Source organism: Danio rerio, chromosome 3 (assembly GCF_052040795.2).
Source record: "Danio rerio strain M-AB ecotype USA chromosome 3, GRCz13ab, whole genome shotgun sequence".
NCBI lineage: Eukaryota > Metazoa > Chordata > Actinopteri > Cypriniformes > Danionidae > Danio > Danio rerio.
The window spans coordinates 3600561-3622500 of record NC_141023.1 but is presented as its reverse complement, the minus strand read 5'-3'; the positions used below and the strand labels follow the sequence as shown (position 1 = coordinate 3622500).

The following is a 21940-nucleotide window of genomic DNA, read 5'->3' as shown; positions in this document are numbered from 1 at the left end:
CTAGATGTTGTTGCTGTGTTTGGTGTTATTGATGTTGTTGCTGTGTTTGGTGTTATTGATGTTGTTGCTGTGTTTGGCGTTCTTGATGTTGTTGCTGTGTTTGGTGTTCTTGATGTTGTTGCTGTGTTTGGTGTTCTTGATGTTGTTGCTGTGTTTGGTGTTCTTGATGTTGTTGCTGTGTTTGGTGTTCTTGATGTTGTTGCTGTGTTTGGTGTTCTTGATGTTGTTGCTGTGTTTGGTGTACTTGATGTTGTTGCTGTGTTTGGTGTACTTGATGTTGTTGCTGTGTTTGGTGTACTTGATGTTGTTGTTCTGTTTGGTGTACTTGATGTTGTTGCTGTGTTTGGTGTTCTTGATGTTGTTGCTGTGGTTGGCGTGCTTGATGTTGTTGCTGTGTTTGGTGTTCTTGATGTTGTTGCTGTGGTTGGCGTGCTTGATGTTGTTGCAGTGTTTGGTGTACTTGATGTTGTTGCTGTGGTTGGCGTGCTTGATGTTGTTGCTGTGTTTGGTGTTCTTGATGTTGTTGGTGTTCTTGATGTTGTTGTAGTTTCTGTTGTTGCTGTGGTTGTTGTTCTTGGTGTTGTTGCTCTGGTTGGTGTTCTTGATGTTGCTGTAGTAGTTTCTCATGTTGCTGTGGTTAGTGTTCTTGATGTTGTTGGTATTGTTGGTGTTCTTGATGTTGTTGTAGTAGTTTCTGTTGTTGCTGTGGTTGGTGTTCTTGATGTTTTTGGTGTGGTTGGTGTTCTTGATGTTGTTGTAGTAGTTTCTGTTGTTGCTGTGGTTGGTGTTCTTGATGTTGTTGCTGTAGTAGTTTCTGTTGTTGCTATTTATTTATTTCTCAGGATCTCCATTAGCCACTAACAAGGTAGTGGCTATTCTTCCTGGGTTGCAACGAACACAACACAAAATTACATTTATACATAAAAACTAGGGCTGTCAAAACTAGCGCGTAAACCCATGCTATTAATTTGAAATATTTGACACGTAAAAAAAATTAACGCAATTAAAGCAATTGCAGTTTTTTTTTTCCTGTTGTGGCCGACATCTGTTCAGGGCCGGCATCCCATCTTGGGTGACAGAATAGTGAGGGTGACGTCCGTAAATCCCACACTCCTCACTTTCATCCGCGACACTCACCCCCTCCGTCCCGGTCCTCACTTCTATCCGCGAATCGGTCACTTTCTTTTTTATTTTCGGGTTAAGGCGTGATCGTTGTTTGCCTTGAGCGCCAGTTCAGCTTGCTCCGGCCGTGCGTGTGTTTAATGTGCAAAGAAATATGTATAAGACCAAGAAAGTGCTTTTAGAAGGAAAGTTTCAGTATAAAACAATTAATGTCACATCAGCAGGCTATCCAGCGTTTCCTCCAGAGTTTCATGCCATTTCTGGTGATTCATTTTTAATCTTTAGACCAGGGGTCACCAATTTCGGTCCTGGAGGGCCAGTGTCCCTGCAGGGTTTAGCTCCAACTTGCCTCAACACACCTGGATGATTCAAGTATACCTAGTAAGACCTTGATTTGCTTGTTCAGGTGTGTTTGATTAGGTTTGGAGCTAAAATCTCTAGGACACCGGCCCTCCAGGAACAAGTTTGGTGACCACTGCTTTAGACTAACTGCAGTAAGGTCAATACATAAATCAAATCTGTTAGGTGTCTAGTTTTTATTGTGTACACTCACAATGACAACAAACGTGTGTGCTTTTGCAAAACAAGGATCATAAACAGTGTAGGCATTCTGTCTTTTCTCTCTTCGATAACTATTTTTAGAAACGCGTCAGCTAAATGCGCTGAAACTCCGCGGAAACAAAACACACAGACACGAGACGTATATCTCTAGAAAGCTTGAAGTGTCTACTTTTAAATGCAGTGAGTGCATGTTGAAAACAAATAATGTTTGATAAAGAAATCAGTATGAAACTAATGCTATGTCTAGTTTCTCAGTCTGAGCTCATTAGAATTAATGCTACCACGCCCACGAGGCTTTGATTTTACAAATAGCCTGCATGAGATGCGCGCAAGATGTAGACTGTGTCAGGAAAAACACGTCATTAAAATGAACTGAAACTCGGACAATACTGAACAAAGAGCCATGAGAGAGATACCTAAAGAAAGCTTGATATGTCTACTTTTGCAATAACTAATTCAAGTCAAAAACAAATATTTTTTTTTTCATGTAATCCGTATAGAAGCAAAGACGGGTACAGATTCTCCTGTCACCTCATTACAGCAAACATGATCGAGCCTTCAATGAGCGCGCAGTTCATATGGAAATTAACTTAGGTGAGCCAGGTAATAATGGACACGCTCCTCGAGACATGGCATCAAATGACAAGCTTTATTATAGTTACTTACTTTCGTTTGAATGATGGCACGGTACATGAGTGAAGAAGCACAATACTGAACAGCGATGAAGAATTTGCTTTCTCGCGACTCTGATGACCGCATAGATTTTATGGAACGTCTAGACCCAGCTGAGGATAGAATTCCTGTCGAGTAAGTCTTTTATTTTAACCTTCATGATTTATTTGAAATATGTCCTTACAGACCACTTATAGTTTCATTGCTATACAATGTGTATCCTATAACGTATAGCATATAATGATAAACATAGGCCTATATAGTAAAATGTAATGTTATATTTAATAAACATTTATAATAATACATACAAATATATGTATTATTATTATTATTATTATATGTGTATATTACCATAGGTGTTAAGATAACCAACGATCGCTCTCCGGAGATCGCTGGTTCACACTATAGCCATGGACTACACTTCCGCCTTCCTCTGGACTACATATGCATACATACACTTCTCCCGGACACTCACGCCTGCTCACTCATCTAGACTGATTACACTCGCATCACCTGAGGACTTTCAGAGACTGATTAGACACCCTTCATAAGCCACTCATTCACCCATCCAGTTGGCCGAGTCTTGTTTGCTTCCAGTGACATTACAACGCGTTTCTCCTTGTCTTGTTTTTTCTGTGTTTAGACCCTTGCCTTGTTTATCCTTGTTATCCTGTTTAGCCGCCAGCCTTACAATCCATTGCCTGTACATTGATTACAATTCTAAGGAGCAAGAACCCCTGGCAATGGGGCTTGCAACTCATCCCACACAGTTAGCTCACAAGATGGCCGCTCCCAGTCAGCCAGCTTACAAGATGGCTTCCAGTCCCAAGTCTGTTCCTGCTCCTGGAAGGCCATCTCCAGAGCTGCCAGATCCTCCAGAGCTGCCAGATCCTCCAGTGCTGCCAGATCCTCCAGAGCTGCCAGACCCTCCAGAGCTGCCAGATCCTCCAGTGCTGCCAGACCCTCCAGAGCTGCCAGATCCTCCAGAGCTGCCAGATCCTCCAGTGCTGCCAGATCCTCCAGAGCTGCCAGACCCTCCAGAGCTGCCAGATCCTCCAGTGCTGCCAGACCCTCCAGAGCTGCCAGATCCTCCAGAGCTGCCAGACCCTCCAGTACTGCCAGATCCTCCAGAGCTGCCAGACCCTCCAGTGCTGCCAGATCCTCCAGAACTGTCAGATCCTCCAAAGCTGCCAGACCCTCTAGTGATGAAAGCTTTAGCGAAGGTTCTACCAGGAAGACTGAGATGTCACGTCATTCATAATAATTATCTCGTCAGCCTATAACAACCAAGCAAGCCATGTATAAAAGCTCATCTAAACAATCTGTTTCGCTGTATTCAGGTGACGTTGCGGAAGTTTCCCTCCATCCTCCCCATCACCACCACCACCAGGTTGGCCTCGTCTCCACTCAGGGGGTTGGCTTCGCCCTGCCTTCATCTTCAGGCAGGATCTGCCAGCTCATCCAGAGTTCTGCACTATAGACGGGGCTTACGCCAAAAAACTTTATGAAAGCACCATAACGAACTCTCATTCATGCAAACAATTCACAATAAATGTTCAAACGTTTATCTGCCTTCTAGAGTCTTTCTGGTAAAATTGCCAGATCCTCCAGAGCTGCCAGACCCTCCAGTGCTGCCAGACCCTCCAGTGCTGCCAGATCCTCCAGAGCTGCCAGTGCCGCAGCCAGCGCCGCAGCCAGAGTCGACGCCGCAGCCAGAGTCGACGCCACTGCCCGAATGGCCACCACTGCCTGAGCTTCCCGAGTGGCTGCCGCTGCCTGAGCTTCCCAAGTGGCCGCCGCCACCTGAGCTTCCCGAAGGGCCGCCGCCTCCTAAGCTTCCCGAACGGCCACAGCTCCTCACCCTGCTGGTCCCAGCCCGGCTCTTCGCCCTGTCGGTGCCACCCAGACAACTCGCCCTGCCGGTGTCACCCAGATTTCTTGCTCTGCCGACGCCACCCAGACTCCTCGCCCTGCCGGCGCTACACAGGCAGCTCGCCCTGCCGGCGCTACACAGGCAGCTCGCCTTGCTGGCGGCCCGCAGTACTCCAGGTCCTCTGATGTCTCATGATCCAGGGACACTGCAGCTCCACGCTCCAGGCCCCCGCTCCGGATCCACTGCAGCTCCACGCTCCAGGCCCTCCGCAGTCCCACGCTCCGGATCCTCTGCAGCTCCACTTTCTGGGTCCTCTGCAGCTCCACGCTCCAGGCCTTCCGCAGCTCCATGCTCCAGGCCCGCCTCAGCTCCACACCCCAGGTACGCCCCAGGTGCAGGGTCCTGGCCCTCCATCCCTCCCCCTTGTTCCGCCTCCGCTCCACCTCCCGCCAGAACTGTATTTTGAGCGTCTAAAAGCCACTCTTAAGAGGGGGGGGGGGCTATGTTACGATAACCAGCGATCACTCTCCGGAGATCGCTGGTCCCCCGTATAACCATGGACTACACTTCCGCCTTCCTCTGGACAACATATGCATACATGCACTTCTCCCAGACACTCACGCCTGCTCACTCATCTAAACTGATTACACTCGCATCACCTGAGGACTTTCAGAGACTGATTAGACACCCTTCATAAGCCACTCATTCACCCATCCAGTTTGCCGAGTCTTGTTTGCTTCCAGTGACATTACAACACCTGATTAGACCATTGCTTGTTTGATGTTGAATAAACCTGCATTGTGGATCTTACCTCCAGTAGTCTCTGTCACCCCCCGTCGTTACAATAGGCTAGTAGTTATGTATTACCACAGCAACTATTGAACTGATAAAGCAAATTATTTCAAGTACTTTAGTATGTTTCAAAACCACTGCTTCATTCACTTTAACTTACTAATTGTGTTTTTCATGTAAGTATGGTAAACTTATTTGTGGTTGATAGTGTTAAAATATAGTTTATTTGTTATTTGCATTCTGTTCTCCAATCAAATATGCATATGCTAAGCTATTGTGAAAAATAAAAACAGACAGGTGTATACAAAACAGGTGCTCTTCAGTTTATAATTACTAAGTGGTAACTGAGTTTATTAGGTAAATTAGTACTAGTATCAGTGAACATCACAAAAATGTTAATAATGTAGTTTATGTAATCAGCTTGTTTATTTTTTTTTATCCAAATGTGAAAACAACAGCGGTAAAGAGGGACTGTTGCTGACATGGCTCTACCGGCTCTGAGATTCCTACCTGCACAGCTAAGACAATGTGCTGCTCACACTGGACTTTTACAAACCTTACACCCTCTATTATCTTACACTCTTCATATTTACATTGTTGATTTTGCCTTAATTGTGTCTTCTGTACACTCTGTTCTATGTGTAAATTCAAGTGCATGCCTTAAGTTAAATGTAACGTGTATTTATAAGTAACTTTACAAGTAGATTTGCTATGTGTAAGTTTATATAGTTTACAGAGTTTTATACAGTGTACTGACTCTCACAAGTGTGTCTCGGGTTATTTTTTTGTAATATTTAAAAATATTTTAAATAAACTGCAAACAAAAAAAATTTATAAATGTATTTTTTTCTCAGATTCTTTCTTGAAACACTTAGGCCCCGTTTACACTAATGCGTTTTAGTTTGAAAACACATTAGTTTTGCTACGTTTACGCCATCCGTCCACACTATGCCGGAGTTTTCGAGTGCCGAAAACGGAGCGTTTTGAAAACGATGGAGAGGCCGTTTTCATTCTTAAATGCTGCTGCTCCATCTCAGTGTGGATGAGGGAAAACGGAGACATCTGAAAACGAAGGCGGGGCTGGTGAGATTTGCCACCTGATTGGGGCTTTTGTGTCATTGCGTATCCTTCCCTTATTTGTCAAGCCCCTTTCACATGACTATAACACATGGCTTTAACGCTACCGGAAGACAGCAGACCATCCTTCACTATAAACAACAACACTGACACAGAAATGGGAGCGTTGCTTGCACTGTTGTCTGTTTTAGGCACCAATGTGCAGTTATTCATTTGTTACGTTTAGTACCAACTAGACCTCTTCGTCTGGCCACAAAAATACCTCTCTTGTTTTCTTTGTCATCGCATTCATTGTTCGACCGGCTTTTGTTGACTAACAATAACCAAATGCCGAGCAAGACACACACTTCCTGTTTATACTACAATGCGCATGCCCAGAGTGTGCGAATGGTCACGTAATATACGTTTTTGCTGGCGCTGTGTGGGCGGAGATATGTTCAGAAATGCTAGTGTGGACGCAGATCGTTTTTGAACTAAAACGCTGTATTCAAACTAAAACGCACAAGTGCAAATGGGGCCTTAGTCACATAGCTGTCTGATGGCTCATTATGCAGGTCTTTGTTTTCTCAGGTGTGACTCACTGCATAGTAATGATAGTTCACGCCTTCTCGCATAAACCATTTTCACTCAAAAAGTGACTTAGAAATTTTATTTTCATTATATTGTTTTCTGTGAACAAGTGAACAAGATGATATTCCCATTATTTTGAAGCAAAAACACTAGACTACCAGATCCAGTTCTCAAAAGTCTTGTGAACAAATGTTCTTTGTGTGTTTCACGGCCTTGTCTCACTTACTAAACATGCATAAACATTTCTTTCTCAAAAACACATACAAACATGCTGCTTAGGTATTATTGTAGCCCAGCTTGTGCTGTTTACAGTGTTATCACACTTTGGCCATTAATATGTTTTTAAGATACTGAAAACAACACAAATGTCAGTGCATGTCAAAACTTCTCCATGGCCCCAAAACACCCTTAATTCCCGCTTTTTTAAAACCCCTTTTATAAAACAACACCCTGGACACACATGCACACAGAAGAATATACACAACTACAAAACAAATAATAAATGACTTTGGTCATAATAATATATTGTTTGATTGGTCCTAAACAGTACTACACCTCAAACATCTAGTTATACCAATTAGTCATATATTTAGGAATATGTGGTTTAGTAGATTTTTTTTAATAAGGAATGAAATATTAGCTTTAGTCCTGTGTATTTAATACAACTCATCTGAGCTGTAGCCAAATTCAGACTGTCATTAGCAGCGTTTCCACTATGGCGCCTGAAGCGAGCGAGCCAGGGCGAGCCAAGGCCAGTGGCGTTTCCACTGTCACTTCCGGGGCTTAATCGGGCCAAAGCGGGGCTTTATTGGGGCTAGCGGCAGGCCTTTTTTGGCCCGCCGAATACCTTGGGCCAAGGAGGGCCAGCTGGTGCTTCGGGGCGGAGTGAAAGGAGAGGCGGGCAGTTTTCTGATCGCACATGAGTACATGCGCCAAACACATAAATAACATCTGGCCTTATAGTCTGGGGTCTTTTTGCATATGATCACCTTTATGTTTCCCTTTTAAATGTAAGGCTGCTGCATAAAACAATAAAGTAGTTTTAATTTATAGTGACGTTCTTTGCTGCGTCCTCCTTTGTTTCAATAGCGCATAATAATCTTTACACCATATTAAAGACACAGCAGACAGTAAAGGTTTTCGAGAGTTATTGTCAAGTTTAAAATGTTTGTTTGTGCGCGTTTAAATGCCTGTTTGTGTGAGTGAGACCGGGCAAGAGCGCTCCCTTCACAGCTCTGTTGATGCCGCAAGCGGGCAGATATTGAGATAATACACAATATAAATACAACAGAAAGACATAAAACTTATCAAATTACATGCCCACTTTCGTAGACTTTAAACAATATAGTGTCATATCTTGATAAAATAGCCTAAGCTATATTGAAATATAATTTAAAGAATTACAAATATCGGATATATATAAAACCACATTAAATAAATAAACCAATATAAAATAAACAAAAGCTAGCTATAACAATGTAGGTAGCCTATATACAATACATAAATCAAACCATTTTAAAGCCACATATAGCCTAACTTTCATTTTACAAAGACCTATCTGAAGAAAAAAAAGATTTTAGATATTTTCTAAAAACAATAAACACCAGAGAAGGTTTGAAATATCATTTATAAAGTATTTGAATGCGATGATATTAATCAAATCGCGCAAACAGAGCATTATTTGGGTGAGTGAAAGCAGAATCTAGCCTACCTTTTTTTCTGTCACTCAGTCCTGTGCAGCGCAGCTTTAAACGCATTGGGGGAAAGCCCACACACAAAATGTGTTCTACATCCTCAAACAACTGTTTATGTTTTTATATGATGTGGTTTAATTTATAAATGAAACTTTAAATAAAGAGCTTTAGTGAATAGCTGCTGAGCGCAACAAATATGGCTATATTTTATTAGGCTACTCGCTCTTCTTGTGCCGGAAACACTTAACAAGATGTGCTATATCGAGTTATAAAGGAGAATTTCTGTGGCTTTATATTATGGATGTGTGCGCTCACTGTGATGGGTCCGTTAGTGGCGAGAGCGCTCGATGCACAATGCCAACAGTCGGTCTGCGAGTAAACAAATGTAATGAATGGAAACACACAGGTCTGTGCGTATAGACATTTCATGTACTGCTGTACAGTAACGTGTCATTTGTTTGTTTCGGTTGTCTTCATTTTAATGGTTTCGTTTCGTGATGATTCCATGGTGTGCTTTATCTGCCTCATTCCTGCTGAAGTGGGCGGGTTGTGTGACGTTTGATTCGGGGACGTTCTGTAGGCGGTGTTTGTGTGACGCGCTGTGAGCTACAAGCCCGACAGTGGAAACGCGACATGATTTCGGCCTCATTTCTCCACCTCCCGGGCTATTGGCCCGGCCCGGCCCGATTAAAGCCCTGGCTCACACTGGCCCGATAGTGGAAATGCGGCTATTGATGAACGTATAAAAATAATAACAGATTGTTCTGAGGAGATTCAGTTTCTCATTCTTCATCTCCTGCATTAGATGTATTATTCTAAACTCTCAATAGCTTCCTGCTTTGTGAATTGTCTCCACTAATCTGGTATTTTACCACTTTCCTCAAATGTTTTACTGTAGTATTTTTCTAGATCTTCCTGGAATCTACTGACAAAACAGTTCCAGTAGGGCAGTTCAAAGAAAGTGGGAGTGATGCTCCAGTCTGCATAACCTCATCCTGCTCTTCTGTAATCTCTCCAGTAGACTAATTTAGTTAAGGCAGTGGGATAAAAAGACTGATAACTGGCTACTGCTGATGTGCAGATTCTAACAGACAAGTTTGGTGTTTCTTCATAAAACTGCCCATTTAGTCCAGTTACACGATTAAAAGGAACACTGTGATCTCCATCTTGGCTTTCTCTGGTGTTGGTGCAGGCGACTCCACAGAACGGACACTAAACGTAACAGCACTGACAGAAGTGATCGATCAGAAGCTCATCTGGCCTGAACTTATAGTCCAGCTTTACTGGAAATGTGTCTGTGTTGAATCTGCTGCTGATGTCTGACATTACAGCAGGAAGCTCTTGTCTGATCACATCTTCTAGGAGTGTGAAATCATCAACATCATCATGTTTGACTCCACTGAGGTCTTTTTCAGAGAAGATCAGCTGATCTGAGAGCTGCTGTGTGAAACTCTTCAACCACAAACCAACATCTCCACTGTTGACTTGAACATGTTCAGTAGATTGATGTGCTGCGTTCATGATCTTCTGCTGCAGGAGTTTAATGTTCTCCTTCATCTTGGGTAAAACACTGATGCTGAACTTATCTCTGATGTAGCGACTGACTTCATCTCTAATGAACTTCTTAAAGTGATCTTTGGGATAATGAATGTAGTTCATGTATTTGTCAAAGTCCTCCTCTTCTGCCAGTGTCTTCAGGATTTGTTTCTCCAGATTTGATCTGTTTCCACTCAGTGATGCACAGTCTGTTTTCATTTCATCTGCTAAATCTCTGGCAGTTTTCTTGTAGATGCTCTGCTCAATGGGCTCCTTCAGTTTCTGACAGATGATTTGACCTAAAACAGCAGCTGGTTTTGCTCCATTACAGTATTTCTGAAAAAAACTATAGTACTCTTCTCGTTTATTTTTTAAGTATATTTCAGGATCATTGGCTTCTCTGAAGAGTCTGTGTTGGTCGGTGATCGTCTTGTTTGCTCTTTTACAGATGGAATAAACCAAATCAATGAAGAACTCATCCTTGAACACATATTTCACTGCTCCTTCCTCATGTTCTGTTTCTCTTGTGTTGATGTACTCTATGAGTTGTTGAATAAGGCTGATGTTGTAGCCCATTTTTGTGATATTGAATGACTGAATCATTCTGTCTGTCTGATGAGCAACATCTGCAACTAATGATCTGATCTGGGCTTCATCTGCTTTAGACAGAACGTAACCAAACCACTCCATTGTAAATTGTAGTAGACCACTGAGCCTGTAGTTTCTTTTCAGCCATACATAATGTGAATAAGTTTTTACATTAAAAATATCCCTGCTTTCGTTCCATTGGTCTACAGGAGCACTTTCATAGACGTCACTGAGGATCTTCCTCACATCTCTCATTATGTCGATCTCTCTGATTGCAGAAGTGTCTCTGGTGATCTCCTTCATACTCTGCTCCCAAACTGAATTAAAATTTCTCTTCACTGTTCTTTTATCATTTGTTTTATCTTTGTTTTTTATGTCAGGCACTTTGCACTTTTCATAAAGAGTGTTTTCATGATGTGTCCTCTGAGCATCAGTCCTTCTATTTATGTCATGTTGCTGAAGAACCTCCTTTAATTTCCTCTTTGTTTCTCTCACAATGTTCTCCTGAAGCTTCTTGATTTTGGTTTCAAATGATGTTTTCCACTGAATCAGTAAATATTTATCCGTGTCTTTCTCAAAGAACTCTGACATGGATTTTTCCACTTCTTCACAGGTCGTCTTCAGTTCTCTGTGAAGATCAGTTTCCTCAACTTCATGAATTGCTTCATTTTCTATTTGGTTGTGTAGTTTGTTCTCAATTTCCATCATGGCGTTGTGGAGACTCCAGTACCACTCCCTGCATATAGTCTCCAGTTTCCTGTTGGCTGCGACCTTTTGGGATTCAACACAAATAAACCAGTAAGAAATATGTAAAAAAGCCTTGAGAGCTTTGGTTTGTCTGTCTATGAGAGCTGATTGTAGTATTATTTTTATTAGCTATACATTTTAGTAACAGGACAAAGATGAAAGCCGACAGTAACACTCACCTGTAGTGAATCATCAGTTTCAGCGTGACTTTTCCTCATAATCTCCTCTTTCTCTAACAGTTTCAGTTTCTCCTCGCTGTTATGTTGATCTTCTCTCTTCTTTTCTTCTTCCAGTCTCTTTTCTGAATCATCTAATTGTTTTTGTCTCTCTCTTTCTTTTCTCTCTTTCTCTTTGAATTTTCCATCCGTTTCCCTCTCGAGTTTCTGAATCTGTTCATCTGAAATCAGCTTTTTTTCTTCTATTCCCTTCTTCTCTTCCTCTTGTTTCTGTTTGTCCCATTTCTTTTGTTTTCTTATCTGTATTTTATGTTCTTCTTCTCTTTCTTTAAACTCATCTTCATACTTTTTCTCTTTCTCCTGATTCTTTTGTTCTTCCTCCATCATCATCTTCATTCTTTCATTTTCTTCTTCTAGTCTCTTCATCTTTTCTTCTGTTTCTTTAACTCTGTCCATCAGGATCTTCATCTGCTGTTCTTGTTTTTCTCTCTCCATCTCTCTGATCATCTTACATGAGAAGAAACTTCCTCCGTTTGCCTTCACCATGTTGTCTATCTTCTCCAGTAGTTCAGACACTTGTGTTCGGTCTTCAGGCTGATTATTGTTGAACACATGGAATCTGTTTCTACAAGCTTCTATCAGTTTTCTGATCACAGATCCAGGTTTACCCAAACACTGATCAATGGTTTTTTTCTTCAGATCATCTCCTCTAGTGAAGAGCACTATGGTGAACATTAGAGAGTGTTCACCAAACATCTCCTGGATGAACTTCACTGATGTTTCCTCCTCTTTAGTAAATCTCTGTCCTAAACTGAGCACCATGATGAATACATGTGGTCCAGGCAGAATCATGGAGGTGCAGCGTCTGATTTCTCTCTGGATCTCCTCATTAGTGAGTTCAGTATCAAACAGTCCTGGAGTGTCGATCACAGTGATGCGTCTGCCATTGATTTCACATGATTCTCTCTGACTTTCTTTAGTAACAGATTCTTCATATAAATCTGCAGCAAATGCGTCTCTTCCTAAGATTGTGTTTCCTGTTGAACTTTTACCAACTCCAGTTTTTCCCAGAAGAACAATCCTCAGTTCATCCTCACTCTCAGCTGAACCTGTAAAAGAGGAAATGCATCAGTTTTAAACCATGAGGGCTAGATTTACAAATGCATTATAAGTGTGGTGAGTCTAATATAAAGAAAAGAAAAATATTGTTCATATGAAATTAAAAATATTTGTAGCAAAATGCATAAAAATGTACACAAGTTTTCATAAAAATTACAGTAAAATTCTGTTGGAATATATAGTTAATTCCATCCATGTTCAATAAAAAAGGTCAGGAGAGGAATTTCTTCAGAGTCAAAAGTATTAGTAATTTATTGGATACAAATGGATGATACGATGAACAGAATTCTCACCCAGCTAGCAAAATTCATGTGGCTCAAATCTAGCCCACACCAGACATTTACATCCGGCCCACATAGTGCATGGAATTATAGCACTTGGGCGGTCCGCTCCTGTTTGCCAGATCTGGGCCATAATTAAGTCATAGCAATATGACATATCAGCCAGAATTCAACCAAATGAACCAGAACTGACCCTATTCTGGGCCACAATTTGGGCCACAATTTGCTTTTATTCTGGCCCAGAGCCGGCCCACACCAGACACTTACATCTGGACCACATACTAAATGAAATTATGGCTCTAGGGCGGTCCAATCCTGTTTACATTTACATTTAGTCATTTAGCAGACACTTAAGCCAAAGCAATACCACATATTAGTCAGAATTCTAACAAATTAACCAGAACTGACCCTAAACTGGGCCCCAGTTTATCCAATCCAAGCATGCATTGCAGTATAAATACATTATACAGCTTATTAATGCTCCAGTTTGTAATATTTGCTGTTGATTCTGCTGTTAATGTTGACGTTGTTGATTTTTTCACTTTTATTTTCCTGTTTGTGATGTTTCCTGTTTGTGATTATTCATGATTATTGATGTCTCTGTAAGCAGAAGTTGAACCATATAATTTTATTACCTTATAAACCATAATTCTGTGGCTTGTGCAAGCATGTTATTACATTACTTCTAATAATGGATTAAACATTGGCTAACAGCAGTGCATTATATTATTTCATCACAGGCTGTGCCTCACTTCATTTTATTTTTTTTATTTTTTACTTTGCTGTATTGGAACTTTTTTCAAGCAAAGTTCTGAAAGTTACAGCAGCCCAAAATCCTTTATAGTAATAGCTTCAGGGCTATGAGCCCAACTAAACCCAACACTTTTCTCCATGATGGTGACTTTAGTCTATGTGGTCCACATATGTTTTAAGATAACTGGGCCACATTTGCCTTATCTCCTCTGGGCCGCTTTAGGCTCCCAACCACATTAACCAGAGCTAACTGTGCCAAATATTTGCCAAAATTGGCCCACATTTGTTTTAGGATAACTGGGCCACATTGTCATATCTTCTCTGGGCCACTATAGGCTCAAATCCACATTAGCCAGAGCTTACTGTGCCGAATATTCACCAAAAGTGAGCAATATATGTTTTGAGATAACTGGGCCACATTTGCCATATCTTCTCTGGGCCGCTTTAGGCTCATAGCCACATTAGCCAGAGCTCAGTGTGCCAAATATTTGCTAAAGGTGGTTAAGATAACTTGGCCACATTTGCACCTACACTGTGAGCCCAACTTTGTCTGGGCCTAAGGAATACCATTAGTGCCGCATAGCTGCCTAAAGTGTCGCCACTGGCTCACATGGTTCGGGATCTTTAGAGCTGCGCATCGATATATTTGCTCTTCAGTGTTTGAAGTTTCAGCAGTGAATATTGAACCACACTGAACTGAGCTCAACTGAACCTTAACAATGAAAATTGAACTGACACTGTCAATTCACTGTAATCTTCTATGTGAAGCTGCTTTGACACAATCTACATTGTAAAACCGCTATAGAAATAAAGATGAATTGAATTGTGATTGACCAAAATTATCATTATGTAATTAGAATAATTAGTTTACTATGTAAAACTGAAGCTTGCCCTTTGATTTTGCACTAATGAAACATTGGAATTAAAATAATAAACTGAAATTAAAATTTCACCTCTACTTTTTAAAATACCACACAATTTTTTTGGATATTAATAAATATATAGGTAAGGCAAAGCAAGTTTATTTATATTTCATTCACAATCATAATTAAAAGTGCATTACATAAACAGGAATAAAATAAATAAGTATAAGAAAATAAAAACAACAAATAATAAAATTGATTAAAAACAGATTAAAATGTGCTAAAACAAGTTATGAATTAATGAAAAAGAAAAAGACATAGTAGTGCGATCTGCAACTGTAATGTAACTGGGAGTCTGTAACTGTAAAGACCTGAGGACAGGTGTTATGTGCTCTGCTTTTTTTGGTTCTGGTCACAATTCTGGCAGCAGCGGTCTGGATGAGCTGCAACTGTCTGACTGTCTTTTTGGGAAGACCAGTGAAGAGTTCATTACAGTAATCCATCCTGCTGCTGACAAAAGCATGAACAAGTTTCCTCACGGAAGACTCTTGCAGTGTTTTTAAGATGAGTGTATGGTAGTTAAGTTACTGCTTTGCCATGACTACTGAAGCTCAGATCTGACTCCAGAGTCACACCAAGATTCTTGACCTCTTGATTATTTTGTAACCTCATCTTTGTTCCCAAACACAATGACTTCAGTTTTCTATTTGTTCAGCATAGCTGTGTTAGGAGATTTGGTTTGTTCTCATTATTTGAATCAGTGGGAGCATATATAGGCTGAACAGGAGGGGTGCCAGTATTGAACCTTGTGGGACATTTGCCAATGAAAGGGAGATGCGAAATTGGCCTGTAATTGCTCAATAGGGTGTTATCCTGGTTGCTCTTTTCAAGAGGGGTTTAACAACTGGAAGAAGTGAAGCATTTACCACTTTTAGAAGATCCATTTCTAAACAGTGTAAGAGTCTAAATTATCATATGCTACATATGATAAGCTGGTTAGCTGTTTAGGGAAGACACGGGACCGCCTAATAAGGGGGAACACACTGTGGTAATAATGCATATGGCATCACTGAATGGGGATGCACATAGCTGGCACCAATCCTCAATATGCATTTAGACCAAAACTGGGCGTACCAACCGCACACTGAGCCATGCACTCGACTCCTCTGTTGAGTCGATGCTGGGGGCCTCGGAGGAACTCTCTAGGGTTCGCCTGAGAAGGGAAGGTTACTAGTAGAGTAGAAAAAAGGGTTAGGGAGCTTGTCGCAGCAAGCGTTTGTAACATCGAGCTTAATTCCAACCCCGATTGATTGGGGTTACCCAATAACCAGGAGGAAACTGACTCCACTCGAAGAATATAGAACCTCGGGAATGTGTTAGGTGTCGCCCAAACCGCAGCTCTGCAGATATCTGTGAGAGAGGCACCACGTGATAATGCCAATGAGGAAGCGACACCTCTAGTAGAGTGCGCTCTCACATTAGGAGGGCGCGGCTCGCCCTGGCATTGATAAGCAAGGACGATGGCATCAACTAACCAGTGGGTCAACCTCTGTTTTGATACGGCATTTCCCTTCTGCCGACCACCATAACAGATGAAGAGCTGTTCACATGATCTTACATTTTGCGTTTGTTCTACGTAAATGCGCAAAGCGCGAACGGGACAAAGCAGTGAGTGGGTTGAGCCTGCCTCCTCTGAAGGCAGTGCTTTCAGGTTCACCACCTGATCTCTAAATGGGGAGGTAGGAACCTTGGGCACATAGCCAGGCCGGGGTCTCAGGACAATGTGAGAATAACCGGGCCCGAATTCAAGGCATGATTATCTTGAATATCAGCTGGACTAAATCGGGGTGGAGTCTCCACTCTCCTCGGGACACTAGCTGCCATGAGAGCGCATCGGCTGCACGGTTGAGCTTGCCCAGAATGTGAATGGAACGCAGGTATTTCAGCTGCATGTAACTCCAAAGGAGCAGACGGCGAGCGAGCTGAGACATGCGGCGGGAGCATATACCCCTCATACGGTGGATCTAAGCCACCGTCGCCATGCTGTCCGTTCTGACCAACACATGTTTCTACTCCAGCACCGGCAAAAAGCGGTGGAGAGTAAGATACACTGCCAACAGTTCCAGGCAGTTGATATGCCAATGCAGGCGGGGTCCTGACCACGAAACTGCGGCTGCATGCTCGTTGCACATGGCCCCCCAGCCCGTGCTGGAGGCATCTATCATTATGACATCATGCCTGGATACTAGCCTTAGGGGCACTCCGGCCCATAGAAAAGCTAGATCCGTCCAGGGGCTGAGGGTGTGGAGACACAGCTGAGTGATGTGCACTCGGTCTGTACCCACACGCCATGCCCGTCTGGGGACTGGATTGCGAAGGCAACACTGAAGTGGTCTCATATGAAGCTAACCAAGCGACATAAACGTGGCCGCGGATGCCATATACCCCAGGAGCCTCTGAAAACATTACAGTGGTAGCACTATCTTCTTTTTGAGCTAGTTTAGACAAAAAAGCATTAGCCTTGCGCGCTCCTCAGTGAGGCGCTCAACCATAGCGACCGAATCCAGCTCCAGCCCAAGATGAAAGAGATCCTCTGCACAGGGCAAAGTTTGCTCTTCTCTCAGTTGACCTGAATCCCCAACTGGTTGAGGTGCCGAAGCACTTTGTCTCTGTGAATAAACAGCTGATTGCGAGACAAGTCAAGAATGAGCCAGTCGTCGAGATAGTTAAATACCCGCTGAGACAGAGAAAGCACGAAGGGGAGGACTTTGTATTGCCATGCTCGTCGGAATGGAGACGTGAAAATGTGTGCCCTCCAGGTCTATGGCTGCAAACCAATCCTGTGGATGGACCCTCTGAAGCAAGCGTTTCTGCATGAGCATTCTGAATGACATTTTGTGTAAATGACCATTCAGTCTGTGCAGATTTAGGATTGGCCTTAACGCCCCACACTTTTTGAGCACGATGAAATACGGGCAGTAAAACCCGGACCTCATCTCGCCTGGAGGACAGCTATCTCCTCTTGCATGACAGGGGCGCTCTCAAGAATGACCCTCTTGAAAGTACACTCGTGAACTTGGGAGGGCGAATAGCAAATTGAATCGCATAGCCGAGTCTGACCGTCCGTATGAGCCACCGCGACAAACTGAGCGGCACCAACCAGGCCAGCAGAGCGTATGCTAATGACACCATCGAAGTGACGTGTGAGTGCTCATCCCGAGAAGCAGTGCGTCCCAAGGAAGAGATGAAAATAGAGAATCTCTCTTACCTTCCGCCCTGGATCCCGATGTGAGGCCAAGTGAGAGAAAGGAGTCCGTTCTGCTGCACTCTGATGGCCTAAGGCGAGGGGTCCCGGCGCTGTGAGCTGGAGGGCGGAAAATGGCCTGTTCTGTGAATGCTTCGCGGTCCGTTTCCTGGACTTAGCAGCGCCCTGGGGCGGTGGCGTTGCTGTCCTGCGGGAGGCTCGGCGTTGCCACTTTGCCGGTGGAGCGGGCAGTGGAAGCAGAGCATATGTTGAAGCCCGGGTGGACACCTTCGTTGAGGAGCTGCTGCAGCGGAAGGGGCAGCGGGAGGAGCTGTTTTCCGAGCCCGCTGATAGATGACTTCACCCATCGCCTTGAACTGCTCTTTCACAGCAGAGAATTCCTGGGGGAATCCCCCAATGGTGTCGCCGAACAGGCCAGCCTGGGATATGGGAGTGTTAAGAAAGCAAGTTTTGTCTTTCTCCATATACACTCAGCTTTTCTGCACTTTTCATCATTTGTACTGCTGTTGAGTTTCTCCAAGGTGCTTTTTGTTTCCTGGTCCTCTTTCTAACAGGAGCAATGTCATCTAGGACATTCTTAACCTTCTTAACACTCTTGGATTAAAACACGTTCACTCGGCACCTCCTCTGACAAGTTCACGCAAGCGCAAGTTGCTAGATTGATGTATGTCGGACTTTCAAGCCTAAAGGCTGATTTAAACAAGTTTTCCAACTAAAAGCAACAGCTTGCGATAGAAGGAATATTTTCCTTATTAAAAGGAGTTTTTGTCCCAACCAACACCTAAAAATTCTTTTACAATTCTATTGTATTATCTCTACTTTTATTCACGGTGGCCGCGAGATCTTAACATGCTGCAATTTAAGAAAGCACATGCTATTACAAAAAACACCAGGAAATTAAAAAATGATCTTTATCAATTTGACAGCACACCTGTTGCAAATTCTCACAACACAAATGCACAAATTTGGTCACAAAACTAAAGAGATGCGCAGCATTTGGTCACAATGATAACAACTGAGGAAGCGCACTGCATTTAGTCACAATGTTTCTTCAGTTGTTTGTGTTGTGACCAAATGCAGTGCGTTTCTTCAGTTATTTGTGTTGTGAACAAATGCAATGCACTTCTTGAAAGTCGAGTCTGGCAGTAAAAATACTCCCTTTAGGGCTCTCTTTGTCTCCGCGGGTCGCAGTATGTGGCAGTATGCGGCTCTGCCTGCCTGGTTAGCGTGGGCCAGTCCCTCGCGGTGGCTCATACGCACAATCAGACTCGGTTACGCGATTCAGTTTGCCAAACGGCCCCCCAAGTTCACGGGCCTGTATTTCTCCAGGGTCAACCCCCTGTCCGCCCCTGTCTTGCGAGACGAGATTGCTGCCCTCCTGGCAAAGGGTGCAATTGAGCCAGTTCCTCCAGCCGAGATGGAGAGTGGGTTTTACAGCCCATACTTCATCGTATCCAAAAAGAGCAGTGGGTCACGACCATTCCTAGATCTGCGCGTTTTGAACCGCTGCCTTCACAAGCTGCCGTTTAGAATGCTTACGCAGAGACGCATTCTCCAATGCGTTCGTCCTCGGGATTGGTTTGCAGCCATAGACCTGAAGGACGCGTATTTTCATGTCTCCATTCTTCCATGCCACCGCCAATTTCTGCGCTTCACGTTCGAAGGTCGAGCGTGGCAGTACAAGGTCCTCCCCTTCGGGCTCTCTCAGTCTCCGCGGTTCTCCCCTTCGGGCTCTCCTTCGGCTCGCGGGCATCCGCATACTCAATTATGTCGACGACTGGCTGATTTTAGCCCACTCATGGGAGCAGTTGATTATGCACAGTGACAAAGTGCTTCGGCATCTCCTCCTACTGGGGCTTCAGGTCAACCGAGAAAAGAGCAAACTTACCCCCGTGCAGAGGATCTCTTTTCTCGGGATGGAGCTGGACTCGATCACCATGGTAGCGCACCTCTCTGAGGAACGCGCTCGCCTGTTGCTGAACTGTCTGAGAGAGCTTGACAGCAAACTAGTGGTCCCACTGAAGTTCTTTCAGAGGTTCCTGGGGCATATGGCATCCGCAGCCGCCGTCACGCCGCTCATATTGCTCCATATGAGACCACTCACTGGCTTCACGATCGAGTCTCAAGACGCGAATGTCACGCGGGCACACACCGGGTCTCTGTTACTGCGCTGTGTCGCCGCGCCCTCAGCCCTTGGAACGACTCCTCGTTCCTACAGACCGGTGTGCCTCTAGGACAGGCGTCCAGCCATGTTGTTGTTTCAACAGATGCTTCCAACACGGGTTGGGGGGCCGTGTGTCGCGGGCATGCGGCTGCGGGCCTGTGGAAGGTTGCCCAGTTGCATTGGCATATCAATAGAGCTGTTGGCAGTGTTCCTCGCTCTCCACTGCTTTTTACCGGTGCTGGAGCGGCAACACGTGCTGGTCAGGATGGACAGTACGGCGGCGTATATCAACCGCATGGGGGGGTATGCGATCTTGCCGCATGTCTCAGCTCGCCCGCCGTCTGCTCCTCTGGAGTCACCCGCGGCTGAAATCGCTGCGCCCCATTCACGTTCCAGGCACGATCAATCGTGCAGCCGATGCGCTCTCACGACAGCTGTTACGCTCTGGAGAATGGAGACTCCACCCCGAGTCTGTTCAGCTGATATGGGTGCGATTCGAGGAGGCCCAGATCGATCTGTTTGCTTCCCCCGAGAACGCTCATTGCCAGTTGTGTTTTTCTCTGACCGATGGCTCTCTCGGCACGGATGCACTGGCCCACAGCTGGCTTCGGGGCATGCGCAAGTATGCGTTTCCCCCAGTGAGCCTGCTCGCGCAGTTACTGTCTAAGGTCAGGAAGGACGAGGAATAGGTTCTGCTAGTTGCGCCCCTTTAGCCCAACCGGACCTGGATATCAGAGCTCTCACTCCTCGCGACGGTCCCGCCGCGTGTACCCACTCTGGACCGGGAGAATTCTCGTTCATTCGAATTGCTGTAGAAAGCAGGAGGAACCCTTATCGACTCAATCAAAAGGCTGTCAAATCTCTAAAGCGAAAAGGATAGCGTGTGCTTGCTCCATCTGTGCTTATATGCGGAGATAATTGGCAATAAGGCACACGTGCGCAAGCTTACGATGCCAATTCATTGGCATTTCATTTACCCGTTGTATACTCTTTCAGACAATTGGCTTTCTGAAACAAAATCTCCCATTTGTGGATTATAATTAAAATCCACAAATAGCATTGGAGTTCCCCATCCGAAGGGGAACCATGGTTCACACCAAAACTCAGACAGCTTCGTCAGGCTAAAGAGGATTCCAACAGGAGTGGGGACAGGATCTTGTACAATCAGGCCAGGAACACACTGAAAAAAAAGATTGGTGTGGCTAAGAAGAGCTATGCCAAAAAGCTGCAAAACCAGTTTTAAGCTAAAGACCCTGCATCACTGTGGAGAGGCTTAAAAGGTTTCACTAATTACAAGACACCATCCTCCAGTATCGACAGCAATAAACATCTTGCAAACGAACTGAATATGTCTACTGTGTTTTTGACACCTATGACCAGACACCTTACACCCGCCTGGACCATCTCCCTACACAGCCATAAACAACACATCAACACAGCCTGGTCCATCTCCCTACACAGCCATCAACACCTCCAGCCATCTTCCTCTCCCCCCTGCACTTTAGATCAGTGAGGAGAATGTGCGTCAGATCTTCAGTAAACAGAAAAGAAGGAAAGCACCAGGCCCAGACGGTGTTTCACCAGCCTGTCTGTGAACCTGCGCTGACCAGCTGGCTCCCATTTCTTACAGATCTTCAACAGATCACTGGAACAGCGCAAAGTTCCATCCTGCTTTAATCACTCCACCATCATCCCAATCCCGAAGAAGCCAAAGATCACAGGACTCAATGACAACAGACCTGTTGCCTTAACATCTGTGGCCATGAAGTCATTCGAAAGACTGGTGCTAGCATATCTGAAGGACATCACTGGACCCCTGCTGGACCCCCTGCAGTTTGCCTATAGAGCAAACCGGTCTGTGGATGATGCAGTCAACATGGGACTGCATTATACCCTACAACATCTGGACAAACCAGGGATCTATGCAAGGATTCTGGTGTGGACTTCAGTTCTGCCTTTAACACCATTGTCCCATCACTGATACAAACTGTACAAACTGACCGAGCTCTCTGTTCCTAGCTCTGTCTTTCTCACCAGCTTTCTCACAGAGAGACAACAGCTAGTAAGACTGGGCAAAAATTACATCT

At 44.1% G+C, this 21940-nt stretch overlaps 2 protein-coding genes across 4 annotated transcripts in view; one reads left to right on the top strand and one right to left on the bottom strand.

Annotated features, from left to right (window-relative positions):
* myh9b (myosin, heavy chain 9b, non-muscle) overlaps positions 1-21940 on the top strand; it is a 798697-nt gene that overhangs the window by 626653 nt on the left and 150104 nt on the right. The gene's annotated exons all lie outside the window — the stretch shown is intronic.
* The window catches only part of LOC147845424 (interferon-induced very large GTPase 1-like), a 33600-nt gene continuing 20877 nt past the window's right edge, over positions 9218-21940 (bottom strand). The window contains exons 2-3 of the mRNA XM_087243532.1: positions 11412-12517; positions 9218-11256 (exon numbers count right to left, since the gene is read on the bottom strand). Coding sequence (XP_087099658.1) covers positions 9574-11256; positions 11412-12517 — 2789 coding nt within the window. The 3' untranslated portion in view covers positions 9218-9573. The remainder of the gene's footprint in view (positions 11257-11411; positions 12518-21940) is intronic.